The sequence below is a fragment of the Neolamprologus multifasciatus genome, chromosome 19 (genome assembly GCF_963576455.1).
Source record: "Neolamprologus multifasciatus chromosome 19, fNeoMul1.2, whole genome shotgun sequence".
In the NCBI taxonomy this organism is placed as follows: domain Eukaryota; kingdom Metazoa; phylum Chordata; class Actinopteri; order Cichliformes; family Cichlidae; genus Neolamprologus; species Neolamprologus multifasciatus.
Genome location: NC_140457.1, coordinates 12803781 through 12818282, shown reverse-complemented (window position 1 = coordinate 12818282; position 14502 = coordinate 12803781). Strand labels below are relative to the sequence as shown.

General features: G+C 39.2%; 2 protein-coding genes across 2 annotated transcripts in view; one reads left to right on the top strand and one right to left on the bottom strand.

Moving 5' to 3' along the window:
• The first annotated feature begins 2360 nt into the window (after positions 1 to 2360).
• LOC146496143 (TLE family member 5-like) lies at positions 2361 to 13647 on the top strand. The gene is made up of 7 exons (XM_085142908.1): positions 2361 to 2776; positions 5326 to 5423; positions 6059 to 6122; positions 6399 to 6443; positions 6539 to 6601; positions 7156 to 7230; positions 7675 to 13647. The coding sequence occupies exons 1-7, from the start codon at positions 2750 to 2752 to the stop codon at positions 7912 to 7914; spliced, it is 612 nt and encodes a 203-aa protein (XP_084999034.1). The 5' UTR covers positions 2361 to 2749; the 3' UTR covers positions 7915 to 13647.
• The window catches only part of LOC146496141 (phospholipid phosphatase 2-like), a 24944-nt gene continuing 21312 nt past the window's right edge, over positions 10871 to 14502 (bottom strand). The window contains exon 6 of the mRNA XM_085142905.1: positions 10871 to 14269. Coding sequence (XP_084999031.1) covers positions 14132 to 14269 — 138 coding nt within the window. The 3' untranslated portion in view covers positions 10871 to 14131. The remainder of the gene's footprint in view (positions 14270 to 14502) is intronic.

The following is a 14502-nucleotide window of genomic DNA, read 5'->3' as shown; positions in this document are numbered from 1 at the left end:
TAATGTCAAGTTGATGATTAAAGCCGGGGTAGTCAGTATTTATTTGAGATCTGAAAGAGCATGACCTGAGTTTGTTTTTTCTTCCTTACTTAATTTTTGGGGGCATATAAGGCTTTGTTAGACAAGACTATGTAGGTTAAATGGGATCGTGAGAAGGTGAGTGTCACAAACTTGAACCCAGACTATTACCCAGGATTATAGGTACATGGGTTTCCTGCCTGGGGTCTTTGACCAGTCATAGGTTTTTAGGGACTGTGCATCCCAAGAAGACGATGATGATAAAGAAGATAGATGTTCAACCTGATTCAACTGAAGACTTCCCTGTAGGAAGACCATCCCAATGTTAACATGTAAGGTTTAGAAGAGAAAACCCATGTCATACTTGGAAAAGCCACAACTACTACTAGACAGGTCAGCTGATTAATATTTTCCTCGTGATGTGCAAGTGTGTTACTGTGGCAGCAAAGTGGCTTTGTCACATGTAACTAATAATGTAACATTCTAACAGTGACCGCTGAGTTAAATCATTCAGCCTGATGTTACAGTAATGTTGTGGCTTTAGTTGCCTACAAATTTTCAGGGAAAAACAAAGCAAAACATAACTTAGTACTTGGTGGAAAAACCCTTGTTGACAAGTACCGCGGTAAGACTTTTCTTGTAGCTGTTCACGAGGTTTGCACACATGTCAAGTGAGAGCTCTTCCTCCAAACACCCAAGAGAGATGTGTGCAAACCTGAGAGACTTTACAAAAACTCTAAATCCTTTAGCTTTCTTAGCTGCTGTAAGGCAACTTGATGCTTCAACTCTCTCTACAGATTTTCTATATGTTTTAAGTCTGGAACCTGTACAGTGTAGTAGCAGAAATCCCAGTTTAGATGTCTTCATTTATTCTTTAAGATGAAAATGAACATTTTATGTTGGACAGTGAAATGACCACATTCACTTTTTTCTAGATTTTAAAACCTTTTGTGGTTTCTTTTTTCTTTTTTTTTAAACCTTCCTATGTCATAATCTGATTTCATTGTAAGATGCCAAAAGCTGTTCAGCGTAATATTAAGGAAGTCTGTGCACAGTGAAAGGCCTCCAGAGGGACTGTCCATGCAGCCATAGAACTTGTGTTAAAATCCTGAGGACCAATGGGAGGAAGGTGGGATAGATGGGATTCCACCTGTAGTCGCAGTAAAGCTGCTGCAGATATAAACCAAAGGCTTCATTCCATCTTCAGAAAAACATTTTGCATTTTTTAAATACAGTTATGTCTTTAGGTATTTGAAAAGTGGCAGATGATTTGTAATTTTGCCCCTGTACACCACCAACGAAGTGGATCATACAGTCAAGATATGATTAAAGTGGAAACTTTCAACTTTAACTCAAGACACTCAGTAAAACTGTTTAGGAATACAAACATTTTTATTCATAGGCCATAGGCCGTAGCATTACACATAGCTCTCCTCAGTAAGGATGTTTTCCTAGTACAAAGTCCAAATATGTACATGTTCTAATTAAACGGCTAGTCGTCTGAATGTCAGCATCACACCCACTACCAGGTGGTATGCACATGTTTAAGCTCCCCAAAAAAACGACCCAAATCAAATCACATCCACATCAGGAGGAATCCTGCAGGGTCAGTGCTGCGTGTCATCAGCAGAAGTAGGTCAGTCACAAAGATCCAAAAAGTGCCGCCAGACCCATCTCGGATAATTGATCTAAGCAGTTATGTTGTTTTATTACACATTCATAATTGCACAATTTTTTTTTTTTTTAGCATAATTCAACAATGGCATCCTTTAAAAGTTTCCAGGAATGAAATCAGACCACTGTAGTATGAAATATGAAACTGAGCAAAAACTCTGGAACAACATTTGTCTGTCAAGGCTGGGCAATAATGTCAATTTCAGTCATTTCTAATTTAACAATTTCACCTTGTGTAGAGAATGGAGATTGCTACTCATAGCCTGTCACAAAAACACAATTTGTTCATATCCCTTTAGTTGAATGAAGCATGCCAGAAATGTCACAGTTTGACATGTATATATCCTCGTAGGAGTTAGATGGGATCAAGACTTTGCATAGTACTGTACATTTTGCAGATGAAATTAAAAACAACTTTGTAGATGCTACATTTCAGCACAAATGTTTCTTTAAAAAAATTTAATTTTAAAAAAAATCTATTGACGCAAACATAGACAAATTGTGATTTTTAGGGAGCCCTTTTAGTAATTCAGTCCTGGGTCTAAGACCTTATTTTCCGGCCCCAGCCCCTCTGTCTCCGGCCCTGGCTGCAGCCACGAGCCGGTCAGTTCAGCTCTGTGTCACACGGGGCGCCCGCTCCTCCGCGGCTCACTTTGTTTTCCGCGTGATGCTGCTCTTCTCTTCAAAGCCGAGGAAAGTCAGGGGCTCATGTGTCAACATCCAGGGTTTCCCCGGGGAGGAATAGCATTAGCGTTATTCCAAATAAAGAAAAGCAAAACAAAACTCAAAAACGCCTGATGTTGCTTTGAAGAACCTTTTATTTTTGTTAACAAATTACTCCTCGGAAGTATCGGGGTTTTTTTCTACTTCAAAGACTAGAAGGCGACCTAAGGCTCCTGCTGCTTTGACGTTAGCTAACGTTATTTTAAAGGATGACAGAGTACAAAGTGCGAATAGCGTCTCCAGTCATTTAATAACATCTGGGGAAACGTTAGCTTAGCCAGCTAGCCTGGTAGTTCAATTAGACAGAGGAAAGGCGGCGAAACACACTGCTGACATGATGTTTCCTCAATCGAGGCACTCGGTAAGTTGGCCGGTTGAACTTCTCCCCGGGTGGAAACTGAGCTAACGCTAGCTAGCAACACACAGCTGATACATATCGCTGCTTCCTGCAGGTAGCTGTCATCGTCATAGAGCAGGCACTGTGGCAGCTTAGCTCTTTACCTCGAACAAACGGCGAGCTATACGGCTCACTTATGTGCAGACACAGTCTATCGTTAGCTAGCTTCTCTTAAGACCGAGAAAGTTGGAGTGATGTTGTGCGTTGTTTAGACGGGTTTAACACCCCTTTTGCTACTTGCAGCAAACCACAACGCACATTTATGCATGCATTCATTTTGAGAAAATATACTTTAAATGTTGCAAAAATAGGGCAGGTTTTCACTGAACATTTGTTAACTATTATAGGACTTTGTTTATTGGTGACTTTGGGGAATTAACACTTTAATTTAAAACGATCAATTGCTAGTATTAGTATAATAATGTGTAACAATAAGTGCATAAATGTGTGAGTACATAAAAGTGTGATTAGTTACAAATGTACTGATTATTTTCTAGATCAAATGGCACATTACTTGTTGTGTAGAGTCAGACTCTTACAAAAAATATGTCCCACCTGACCCTCCTCAGGATCAGCTGATTTTGTGTGCCTGTGTTTGTTCAATAACCTCAATTGAAGCCATGCAAAATCTTACTTTCATACTCTCGATATTTTCTGAGTTAAATCCTCTGAAGTGCGTACAGATTGGTTGAAATAAGTTATCATTTTTAAGGCACTTTTAAGCCCCCATAACGTCTGAAGTACATGAAAGCTGAAAAGAATGTACAGCCATTGTCCACATGAGCAACATTATTGCGTAAACAGCAGCAATGTTAAAGGTATCACTGATCAGTATGTGACCACTGCCTATTATGATGCACAGTTTTAGATATGAAAAGAAGAGAATGAAGATATTCATCTAGACATTTCTTTGCCAGTCATTGTCCTGGCCCTGTAGAAATGATAAGTATCCGATACTAAGCTCTTCAGTCATTGCTGTTGTTCGCAGTCTGATGATAGAAGCAGGTCGACAGATAAGGGCTTGGCATTATGAAAAAGAGAAATTCTTAGACAAGCACTGAAGGCTCCAAAGCTTCTGAGTACTTCGGAGGTTCTCAGGGCTCAAATGCTCCTATGTACTTTGATATTGTACATGTACACGATTGTCTGAAAATATTCATAGTATGAATGTAAAATTATGCACCAATTCATTAAATATGCTTAAGTTACTGTAAAAAAAATCAGGTGGGAGCAGATTTTATTTAAAAACAAAGATACTGGAGAAACTCAAACCAGAGTGTGTCTGGCATTTTTGTTTAAACAAAATCTAAATTCAGTTAGTTTCAAATCATTTTAGTCAACGATATTTTTAATGGTATATTAAATGTAGACAGATGTGTCTACTTTCACTAATAGTTAGCAATAGCTATTAGTGAATGTGAAACAAGTACAAATTAAGAAAGCTGGCATACAGCCTCATATATGTTTATATGCCAAGTTCTGTTCAAAAAAAAGAACATGTGCATGATTGTTGGCTAGTTTCAACATGTGACTGCTCTTTGCTGTTCCTCTTTCTGAGGGGGGTGGGCTGTGTCATATGTCTTTCCTCTCTGAACGTGACTATGGAACAACTTGCATGCTGTGCTTCTGTTTTACTTCTCCAGACCCACCTAGCGATTCCTTCAATTACCGTTACACATTCTCATACATTTGGAGCTTTTCCATTTTTTTTCAAATTCAAAAAAATGTAGCTCAATCAGTGAATTGACTAATTGTTTCATGTCTACTGGTTGAGCTGCAGGTTCACCCATTTCCGATCTAGCCAGTTTCATCACTTCATTTTTGCACACCTGTAACTGGTTGCATTCGTGCAGAGTTGTGATTTCTGGGATCTCCATGTAACCGGCTGCATCGGGCCTCTCTCTTCAATCCCATAATCCGGCTGGAAACCTCTTGCTCTTGTGCCACTTATTTAGAGAGTAATGAGGTTTAGAGAACCAGATAAACCATGGATTACAGCTTTGGACTGTTGGTTTAAGTGTAGTCTATACATAACCGGACTTCTAATGCAGCCTCTAAATACCTCTCACATATGGTCAGCATGGACACACTTCTGTAAACACATTTCCTCAATCAACACACTTTGTGGCCCAGACAGATGTTTCATATCCGTACCTTTAAGACAGCTGTGGCTGTCTGTAGACAATTCACAGTTGTGTGCTGTTAATCAAACACCCAGCTGCTTTCTTTATCTCATTTTATAATGTGCACACAGACATGTGTACATCGTAGGACGCATGTCTGTGTGTACATGGTACGGCTGAGTCTGAGCTTTATTTTAGCTATCCTCTCAAAGGGTTAATCTGCAAGGTCAAACTGCTGCTTTCAAACAAACCTTTATTAAAACACACATGCTCTGCAGCAGGGAGCTCTCATATGTTCATGTAAAGGATGATGATAGCTTTTTTTCTTAGAATTTCTAAGTCGCCTTCTCAAAGCTGAAAATCAACCAGACACCTTGTTGTGTTTCTTAGGCATCCTCTCAGTCCAGCCAACCTCTCAAGTTCACCACCTCTGATTCCTGTGACCGCATCAAGGACGAGTTCCAGTTCCTCCAAGCACAGTACCACAGGTATTCATTCAACACATCCATACACACCTAATTTAATCTCTAATATAAGTCACACACTTTCTTCCTGCAGTGTTTTGTTGTTACTGTCTTTTGTGAAATGGCCTTATTTAAGGCAGCTAATTATTCAGAAATGCATTTCATTTTGAGCTGGACTTTCCTCACCTCCTGTGATGTCAGTCAGCTTTTAGTGAACTTACTTTCTTCACTCAAACTATCCTCAAAGTCATTTTTGTCATTTTATAGGCATGTTTCTGTTTTCAGAACCGCTGCTCCTTCTAGATTTTGGTGAAACAAAATGAATTTGTCCTAGATAGGTATCCAGTAAATAAAATATATTTAAGGAATGTTCATTTTATTATTGTAAGGTTATTTAAACAAGTGGTTTCATATTACAGTAAATGCTGAATGCCCTTTTTTTGCTGGAAAGTAGATGAGAGGATTGATATAATTCTCATGTCTGTATTCTAAACATGAAGCTTAAGCCAGCAGGCTGTCAGCTTAGCTCAGAGTAAACAAGACAAGTTGTGGAATTAGTATAATTCCCCCAAAGTGCAGTTATCCCCAAACAGGATGAATACGTACATTTGCTTTCGAGCTGCTCTTTCTCATATTACATTTCTATACTTCTTACCCAGTTTGAAGCTGGAGTGCGATAAGCTGGCTTCTGAAAAGTCAGAGATGCAGCGTCACTATATCATGGTAAGTGTGGTAACTCATTTCTGTGGTATGCTGCGTATTTAGTTTTTAAATCTCCCACCACAGTCTCATAGTGTCGCAATAGATACGCAGAAATCCTCAGGTTTACTCACCGCACGATGAGGCACAGATAAAAAATGACTACACATCTCAAAATAGAGTATAAAATACATACATGAAAGAGAGAGTAATTAATCAAAAAGGGTTGTTGTGTGTGCGCACGTGTCTTTGTGTAGGTGTGTTCTAAATCTTTTACTTGTCATCCTCTGTGCACTGTAGTACTATGAAATGTCCTACGGGCTGAACATTGAAATGCACAAACAGGTAATCATCGTCTTCATTCATCCATCCGTCTAGTAACCTGGCTTTCTTTGTGTGTTGGTCTTACCATTTTTGTTTTTCTTCTTTTTCTTTTGTAGGCTGAAATAGTGAAGAGACTAAATGGGATCTGTGCTCAGGTGCTGCCTTACCTGTCACAGGAGGTAATGATTCACCTTTTACTTAAACTTTACACCCACTGGCCCTTTTATTGGGTACACGTTGAAAGTACCAGATTGGACCCATCTGGAAACAGTCTGGTCATTCTTCTCTGGCATCAACAAGGCATTTTGGCCCAGAGAACTGCTGCTCACTAGATATTTTCTTTTTCCCACAATTCTCCGTAAACCCTAGAGACGATTGTTTGGGAGAATCCCAGTAGATCAGCAGTTTTTGAAATACTCAGACCGACAATCACGACTTAAGTCGCCTTTTTTCCTCTATGTGATGCTCAGTTTGAACTCGAGCAGGTTGTCTTGGTCATATCTACATAACTAAATGCCCAATGCTGCCTTGTGATTGGCTGTGTTAGCAAGCAGTTGAACTAGTGTGTGGTGGAACAAAGTGGTCGATGAGTGTATGTTCTCATAATATTGATGAGAAAGTTTTCTTTTTTTTTTTTTGTTTTTACTTAAAGAGGAAATCTTACGTGCCTGACTGTTTTTGTCCAAGCTTTTCTTGTGCATATTTGTCTCTGAACTTGTAATCTTTGTTTTAGCATCAACAACAAGTCATGGGCGCTATTGAAAGAGCCAAGCAGGTCACACCTCCTGAGATGAACTCCATCATACGTGTGAGTTTGTCTTTTTTAATGTCCACCAGATGTTGCTTCGTAGCATGCTGGTTAGGTAATTATGACTGGGGATGGGCCCGTTTTGCTCCCACATTGATGGAAATTTGTCTGTGAACGCTTATTTCTAATTGTCAGGTTTCTATTGGCTGTGCGAACAACATTTACCACATTGTTGTTTTTGTGTCACTTCTGTTTAACCGTATTAATAGCAAGAGAATAAATGGTGTGGTGTGGTTTGGCTTCTGCAAATTTGGAGAAATAGAGATATGAAACAGAGATAAAATGCCACGTTGGGTTTCTTTAGCATAATGATCACCACAGTCCTGCGTGCTTGGAGTTTGTGCTGCAAGTGTGATAACTGATCACACTAGTTTTATAGTGTTCACACTTTTTTTTTATTTTACAGATGGTAAACTTATATTATCTAATGTGTTGTGTTTGCAGCAACAGCTTCAGGTGCAACACCTGTCCCAGCTTCAGGGCCTGGCTTTGCCAGTAGCCCCACTTCCCCTGGGCCTCACCCCACCCACTCTGCCCGCCGTCTCCTCCAGCTCCGGCCTGCTGTCCCTCTCCTCCATCCTGGCCAACTACTCCCACGGCCAGCCCCCGGTAGCGAAGGAGGACAAGGCCAGAGATGTCGCAGAGAGAGCACCTAGAGGGGACGATGGAGACAAGTCAGACTAGTGCAGAAAGAGCGAGGAGGTTTGGAGAGGGATGGTATGGGGTGTAATAAATGTCACAAAAAAAGGAAAGGGTGTCTGGAGGCCTGTCTACTGAGTGTCAATGTAGAAGAGTAATTGCAAGGATGATTAGCAAAAGGACCGAGCTCAAACTTTTGTAAGTGCTGAAGATGAAACTCCTGAATGGCTGAGAGTAAATGTTCTTATTATTTAGTGGTAATAGACTTGGTTCAGGCTTCTAGACTTTAATAGATGTGTGGGGTTTTTAAAAAAAAAAAAATTGTTCAAGCCGCAGTTGTTAGGCTTAATCAAGATAAATGTTTTCCCATTTGGAGAGAGAGCTAAGAAAGAAACACAATAGCAGTACCCTGGTAGATAACCGTCAGATTTATTTTCTCTTCCATCTTTTTGTTATCAGATCTGTTTAGTGTTTATTTCCACGTCCTCTGTAGTCCCTCTGATTGAGTCTCAATGCAGTCTGCCAGTCATAAAAAGCAGTTTTAACAACTCCACTCCCCACATACTGCTTCACTGTTGCTCACGACTTGCTAAAATGAAATCCTCTTTTTCCAAAATGTTAACTGGAGCAGTTTTGTCAGTAATTCCATTAATTTACTCTGTTAAGTGTTATGTTCTTCATTATTCCCAACCGTTGGATGCATTACCAGAGCTGTGTGCATTAGTCCCCCATAAATCAAGTTTTTTTTCTTAATTTCAGAAATATCTTTAGTTTGTACAAATGGTAAAGTAGCCAGCTTGGAAGTTAATATGTGGTAGGTAGGCCTAGCTGCTCCTGTGAGCTCCACATGGGATGTGGACCATTGACATAAGATCATGGACCCCGCGTCTTTAAATGATAAGAATAGATGCTCTGGAAAAAAAAAACCCAACTCATCTTGTTTTTGTAAACTGAGACAGGTTCTTATAAAACCATAAAGATTCCTGTGTGTTAGAGTGAATGTGATTGGAAAGAAGAAAACACTTTAACTTTACTTTTAAGCACCTTTTGTGTCCTCCTTTGCCCCCCCCCCCCCCCCCCCCCCCCCCCCCGTTCCTGTCCTTTCCCCCTGCGGGTCCACAAAATTGATCCCAAAATAGGATCTAAATGTTAAAACAGTGTGGTTTTGACATATAGCCAAGCGTTGTGTTTTTATAGGTTAGCAGAGCTTTTTAGTTTTAGCTGAGATTGCGTTAAGTACCACCTTTCTTTTTATCTGTGACTACATGAACCTGACATTCTCAGCATTTTGAAACATGAGCTGTATTCCAACCACATACTTACTGTATTCATTATACATTATGGGTAGCAAGCTTTTCATGTAGGTAATGTGCAAAAAAATTAAATATGCTGTTTTTGTATTAATGAGAGTGACTTCTTTTAGCTTTGTTACCATCATGGAGATGTGGCGAGATTTTGTTTTCGGCTTTTTCTACCTGTGATCAGCTCCCACGTATAATTTCTTGTTGTTGGACAGTCATTTCCTCCCAGTTTTGTTTGAATTCTGACAAATATGATTATTGAACAGAGCTGTAATTCACTTTCATTAATATTAATATTAATATTAATAATAATAAAGATAAGTTGAGCAGTATAGCTTTAAATAGCTTTATCACCTGTAATATAAATAAGGATGTTATGTACAAATAGCAATTAACCGTTTGACTCATTCATTAATATAGATTATTAAGATATCAAAATGTTATTGTTGAAAGAAGCATGACTAAAATGAATTGGATCTGCAGTGTTAAAGAGCAGCAGTTCAGCATTTTCGGCAGTTCGGCATTCTTTGGTAGTTTAGCCACATTAGACTAAAAGTTGATCAGTGTTAAACAATAACAGTAAAATGAATCTTTAGTAAATACGATCCAGGCTACGCACACTCAACAACTCCAAACCTGCTAGTTTAGTAGTGCAGGTTCAGGCCTAGAAGTAAAAGCAGAAAGCAGACTGTTGGATTTTTATGTTGTTATATCTGAAAAGGAGCAGCTGCTCACAGATGTTTTCAACTTTAACCGATAATAATAGGGAAATGATTCAAGTGACATCTAAGAAAATGAAGATGACCGTTTTCGAAAATGCTACCCAGGAGGTTATATGCGTGTTGATAATTTCCCATTTTTGTGATCTTATATATCAAAACTTCTATGCATAATGTTTGCAGTTGGTATGTGGTATGAAACTGGTGAACAGCTCAAGTTTATGGCTGAGAAATGTTCATTTTTTAGGCAGCAGAGGGCAGCAGTGCTCTTCCAGTGATTTATTATGGGTTATAAAAAGCATGGAAACAGCCCCAGGTTTATCTGTCGTATTCAGTCACATTATTGCTTTCCTCTCTTTTCGTTTTTATGATTGTATGCTGACCACAGGTACACTGCAGGTGTGTCAGCTGTCCCTCCCCTGTAATGTGAGTGCTTTCCAGAGCTTTGATAACCCAGCTTTTAATGTCCAAGCATAACCCTTTTCCCTCTGTTTTAATTTGAAAAGCACTTAAGTTGTGGCTCACTGCTCCTTTTGTTTTTCTTCTTCCTGTCTGTGCAAGTGTTGGGGAGCTGGAGTATCTCCCTCCCTGGAGATCTGACTTCAATATATCGAGTGCGAGAACAGATCATTTAATCATTAGCACTCTTTATACTGACGTCAGCCTCTGTAGAAATCCTCCCTTGGCAAAACTCAGACATGTGAATGGTATGTGTGTTTGTTTTGCTGTGAAGGGCCAATTTGTATACATATGAATATATCAATATACATATTTTTTAAAGCATTTTTGTATGTTTCAAAGCTGCTTTTTAATGTGTGTGTATCATGGAGGACTTCGTTGTTGTACGCGTGCATTACAAGTCTACGCTACGAGAGGCACAATGTTGTATATCCTGTCTTTTCTTTTTCTCCTGTTTTCTCTTCCATTCATTCTCTCTCAGTAGGCTGTAACACTTAACTTTGTTTTCTAGATTTGTAAATGTTTTCTCCTTTTCTTTCTGTGCAAATGAAAAACTGTTAAATGTGTCTACAAACACAGTCTCATTTCAAAATACCCGGGACAAAAAAACAAACAAAAAAAAAAAGATGTAAACAAGCAACTGTGTACTCTGAGAATGAATCAACCTTTTAGCAGTAAGGAAGCGTCTCTGGTGCCTTACAAATAAAAGATGTGATTGAGAGTGGTCATTTTTCTTCTGGTGGCAACGCACATGGGAAGGGAAAAACAGTAAAGGGCATCGCTGTCGTTATCGCGCTGATACATATTAAGTCAGCGCTAAAATGAAACATTTGTGTTTTGCTTGATAGTCAACTCCTCTGCAGCTTGATGGAATAGTTGAGGCATGAGTGTTTTGTACTCCCAGTCCACTGAGATACATGTTGGCGTTTTGAGGAGTGACTCAACTAAAAATTCTTCTTGGATGAGTCGAGATATAACTGACCAGGTCAGATTGAAGCTGGTCTAATCAATATTTCTCATGTGAAAAGTTGTTGAAATGGTTCAGTGCTGTTAGTCTGATCCTCCTTATTTGAAGGAAAAACACAAATTATAGTTTTGTGGGGAAAGTTTTCACAGGACACCCCATCATTCAATAGCTTTTATACCATCTTTTGGCAGCAAACCTGGCTCAGGGTCGTTCATGACCCAATTTCAGGTAAACTTTAGTTGTTGGACATATGGCCTCTTAACTCTAGAATACTTTGGTGTACAGAGTAGTTCAACAAGCCCAGATCATAGGCCTCCACCACCATGCTTGACAGTTTGTACTCTGCATTCTGGTAGAAGACTTTGGTATCCCTTTTCCAGACATTGTTCCAGAAGTCTTGTGGTTTCTTCAGATGCAGTTTTGCAAACCTAAGCTGTGTTGCCATGTTTCTCCTGGCAACCCTTTTAAACAAGTAATCTTTGTCTTTTTCTTACTGCCCAAATCATCACCCATTATTACCATGAATGTTAACATTTTCCATCCTAACTGAGGCCTATTGATATTGATGTAGCACTTGGGCTTTTTTAAATTTATTTTTGTCAGTTTCTCTTGGGATCAATTTGTGGGAACATCCGCTTCTGGGAAGATTGCGGCAGGACCTGAATGCTCCAGACGAGCAAGCTGCCGAAACCTCTTGCCTAGCAGACCAAGTGAACATTTTCCCTGAAGTTAAAATGAATTAAACAGAAAAGAAATGCTTTTGTTGCTGGTTGTATAAAAGAGCGAATGATTCAATTATAATAGACTTGAAATCCATAAAACAAGAGTCCTTTGAACTAAGGAAATCACATGATAGGGTGGGGCTAGGTTTCACAATGAGTTCATCTGAAACCTTGGCTGATGGTGACCTACACCCGTTTTCACACCTTGGCTCGTGTGAGTAGGTAGAGGATCAATAGGGGGTCCATGTCCCTCTTGGGGGGACACTCCCATAGGGCTTAAATCTGGGACTCTTCACCATTTGACCTTAGAACTGAAGAAGCTTCTCAGATGAGAAGTGAAATGTCTTCAAACAACTTAAAGAAGTCCAGATGCTTTTTTTTTTCTTTCCAAGCTACTTAGACAATGTATTAGAAAGTTAATCTGCAACATCTCCATCCAGACTTAGTACTACCCCTGTAGCTGTAGTTGAGCCATTTCTGAGTTTGATGCCAAACAACTGATTTTTGTTTCTAATCAGAATCCCCCAAATCTCTTCAAAGCAGCATTTGAGTGAACAAGTAGATTTAGCATATTTTGTAGCCTAACCAGTCTCTGGAGAAATATTTGTGGATTTTTAATTACTGTGTGCACCATAAATCTAATTTACAGTGTACTGGCATGGATGTGAAATCATAACGGCTCAGCCAGGATAATGAAATCAAAACTATCAGCCTACCTTCTAAGGGCAAGTGGGAACCTTTTGTATAATTTAGCTGAAATGATGCTAAACGTGGTTTTGTAATAAAGATTCTTTGCTTATGACAATTTATGAATAATTGCTAACAAAGGGGGGAAAAACCCCAAACAACTTCCTGTTTCATGCACTGGCTCACCAGCTTCATTCCTCTGATTCCTCTGGTAGAAAGGGCCGTGAGCTGCAGGTTCTGACTTGAACCCTGCGTCACTGTGTTGTACAGAGCTTTCGCTAGGAACGCAGCAGAGAATAGCTCAATGGAAATAACTAAAAAGAAGGCATTCTCTCTGTGGGAATCCACACAAAAGACTGCTTTGCATGTCTTTCTTCATGCTGATAAAATAATCACACACGGAAGGTGAATATGCTGGCAAGTATATATGGAAAACTGTAAAACACCCTGAAGGCTAAAGGAAGTAAGTGATTACATTATGTACAATTTCACAATAGGTTACACACGTTGTTATAAATGGGGAAGGAAAAAGTCCATGAAGGTGTATTTACTTTGTATCAAAAGAGGAAGGTTATAGGATGAAGATGCCTCAGGAACATCTCCATTTGTCCTTGGCCGTCCCTTTCAAGTCTGAGAAAAAGTGACAGAAGGAACAATATCGCCATAACTTCAGTAAATTAGTGGTCATACATTCTTGAAAAGAAAAAAAAAAAAAAAATTGCACAATTTATTAGATATAGAAGATTTTTTTTAAAAAGTGTTAGTGCTACAAATCATCCTGTATGTATATTATGTCAGTGGAAGCACTCCATAATTACACTTGCATATCTTTTAAAGACAATAAAGAGATGTCTGTAGAAAAAAACAAAAACAAAAAACTAATGGGTGTCACAGAGGCAGTCGAGCTCGAGAGTAGGTAAAAACATCAGTCTTATCAGACTGTAGCAAAGTGTATAATATTATTCAGCCTCCAAGGATCGGTTCTTCCATTCAAGGGCAGAACAAAATCTTTGGAATTGAAATCGGACCAATCTCTTCAACTGTCAGTCACTCTTAAGTTTGACTCACAGCATCAATTTCTCAGACAAATCTGAATCTTTCTGCAAGAAATAATTAAGAAAATTTAAAAAAAAAAAAATGAACATAATGAAAAAAAAATGAACTCACACAAAACCCACTCATTATAAAACATAAAAAAAACAACTCAATCACATCTTTGCAGCATATAAACACAAACTTATAGAGGCCCTGGAGTTTTCATAGCTGTGAAAGTGTTAGGGAGATCTAATAGCAGACTGTGCTCTGCTGCTTTCGTTGTTTTTTCTTCTGTGCACGTTCTTTGATAACGGAGCTGCTGTTATAGAGTGCGGGGGCCGGGCTGGTGAGAGTAGCTGTAGGGTGGTGCGCTCATACTGATCCGCTGTAGCTGTGATTTCTGTGTTCTGAATCTGAAGGCCTCGGTTTACATTCGAGTTGTTCAGTCTCTGGTGTTTGCGGCTCAGAAACTGGAGGGCGCTGCTTGAAGAAATCGGACACATATCGGACCTTTGGGAACAAACACAGTAACAATTATAGGCTATTACGTTGCTTAATAGAAGCGTTAGCATTGCTTACAGCTGACGCTACTGCTTTACACCGTAAATGAAAAGTTCAGCAGTCAGTCTAAATTATACCTTTTAGATGTTGGGATTCAGCTTCATATTATACCACAGAGTAAAGTCACAAACACACAATTAACAGTTATAGCCTCAAAACGCCAATAGGTGTTCTTTGCAATA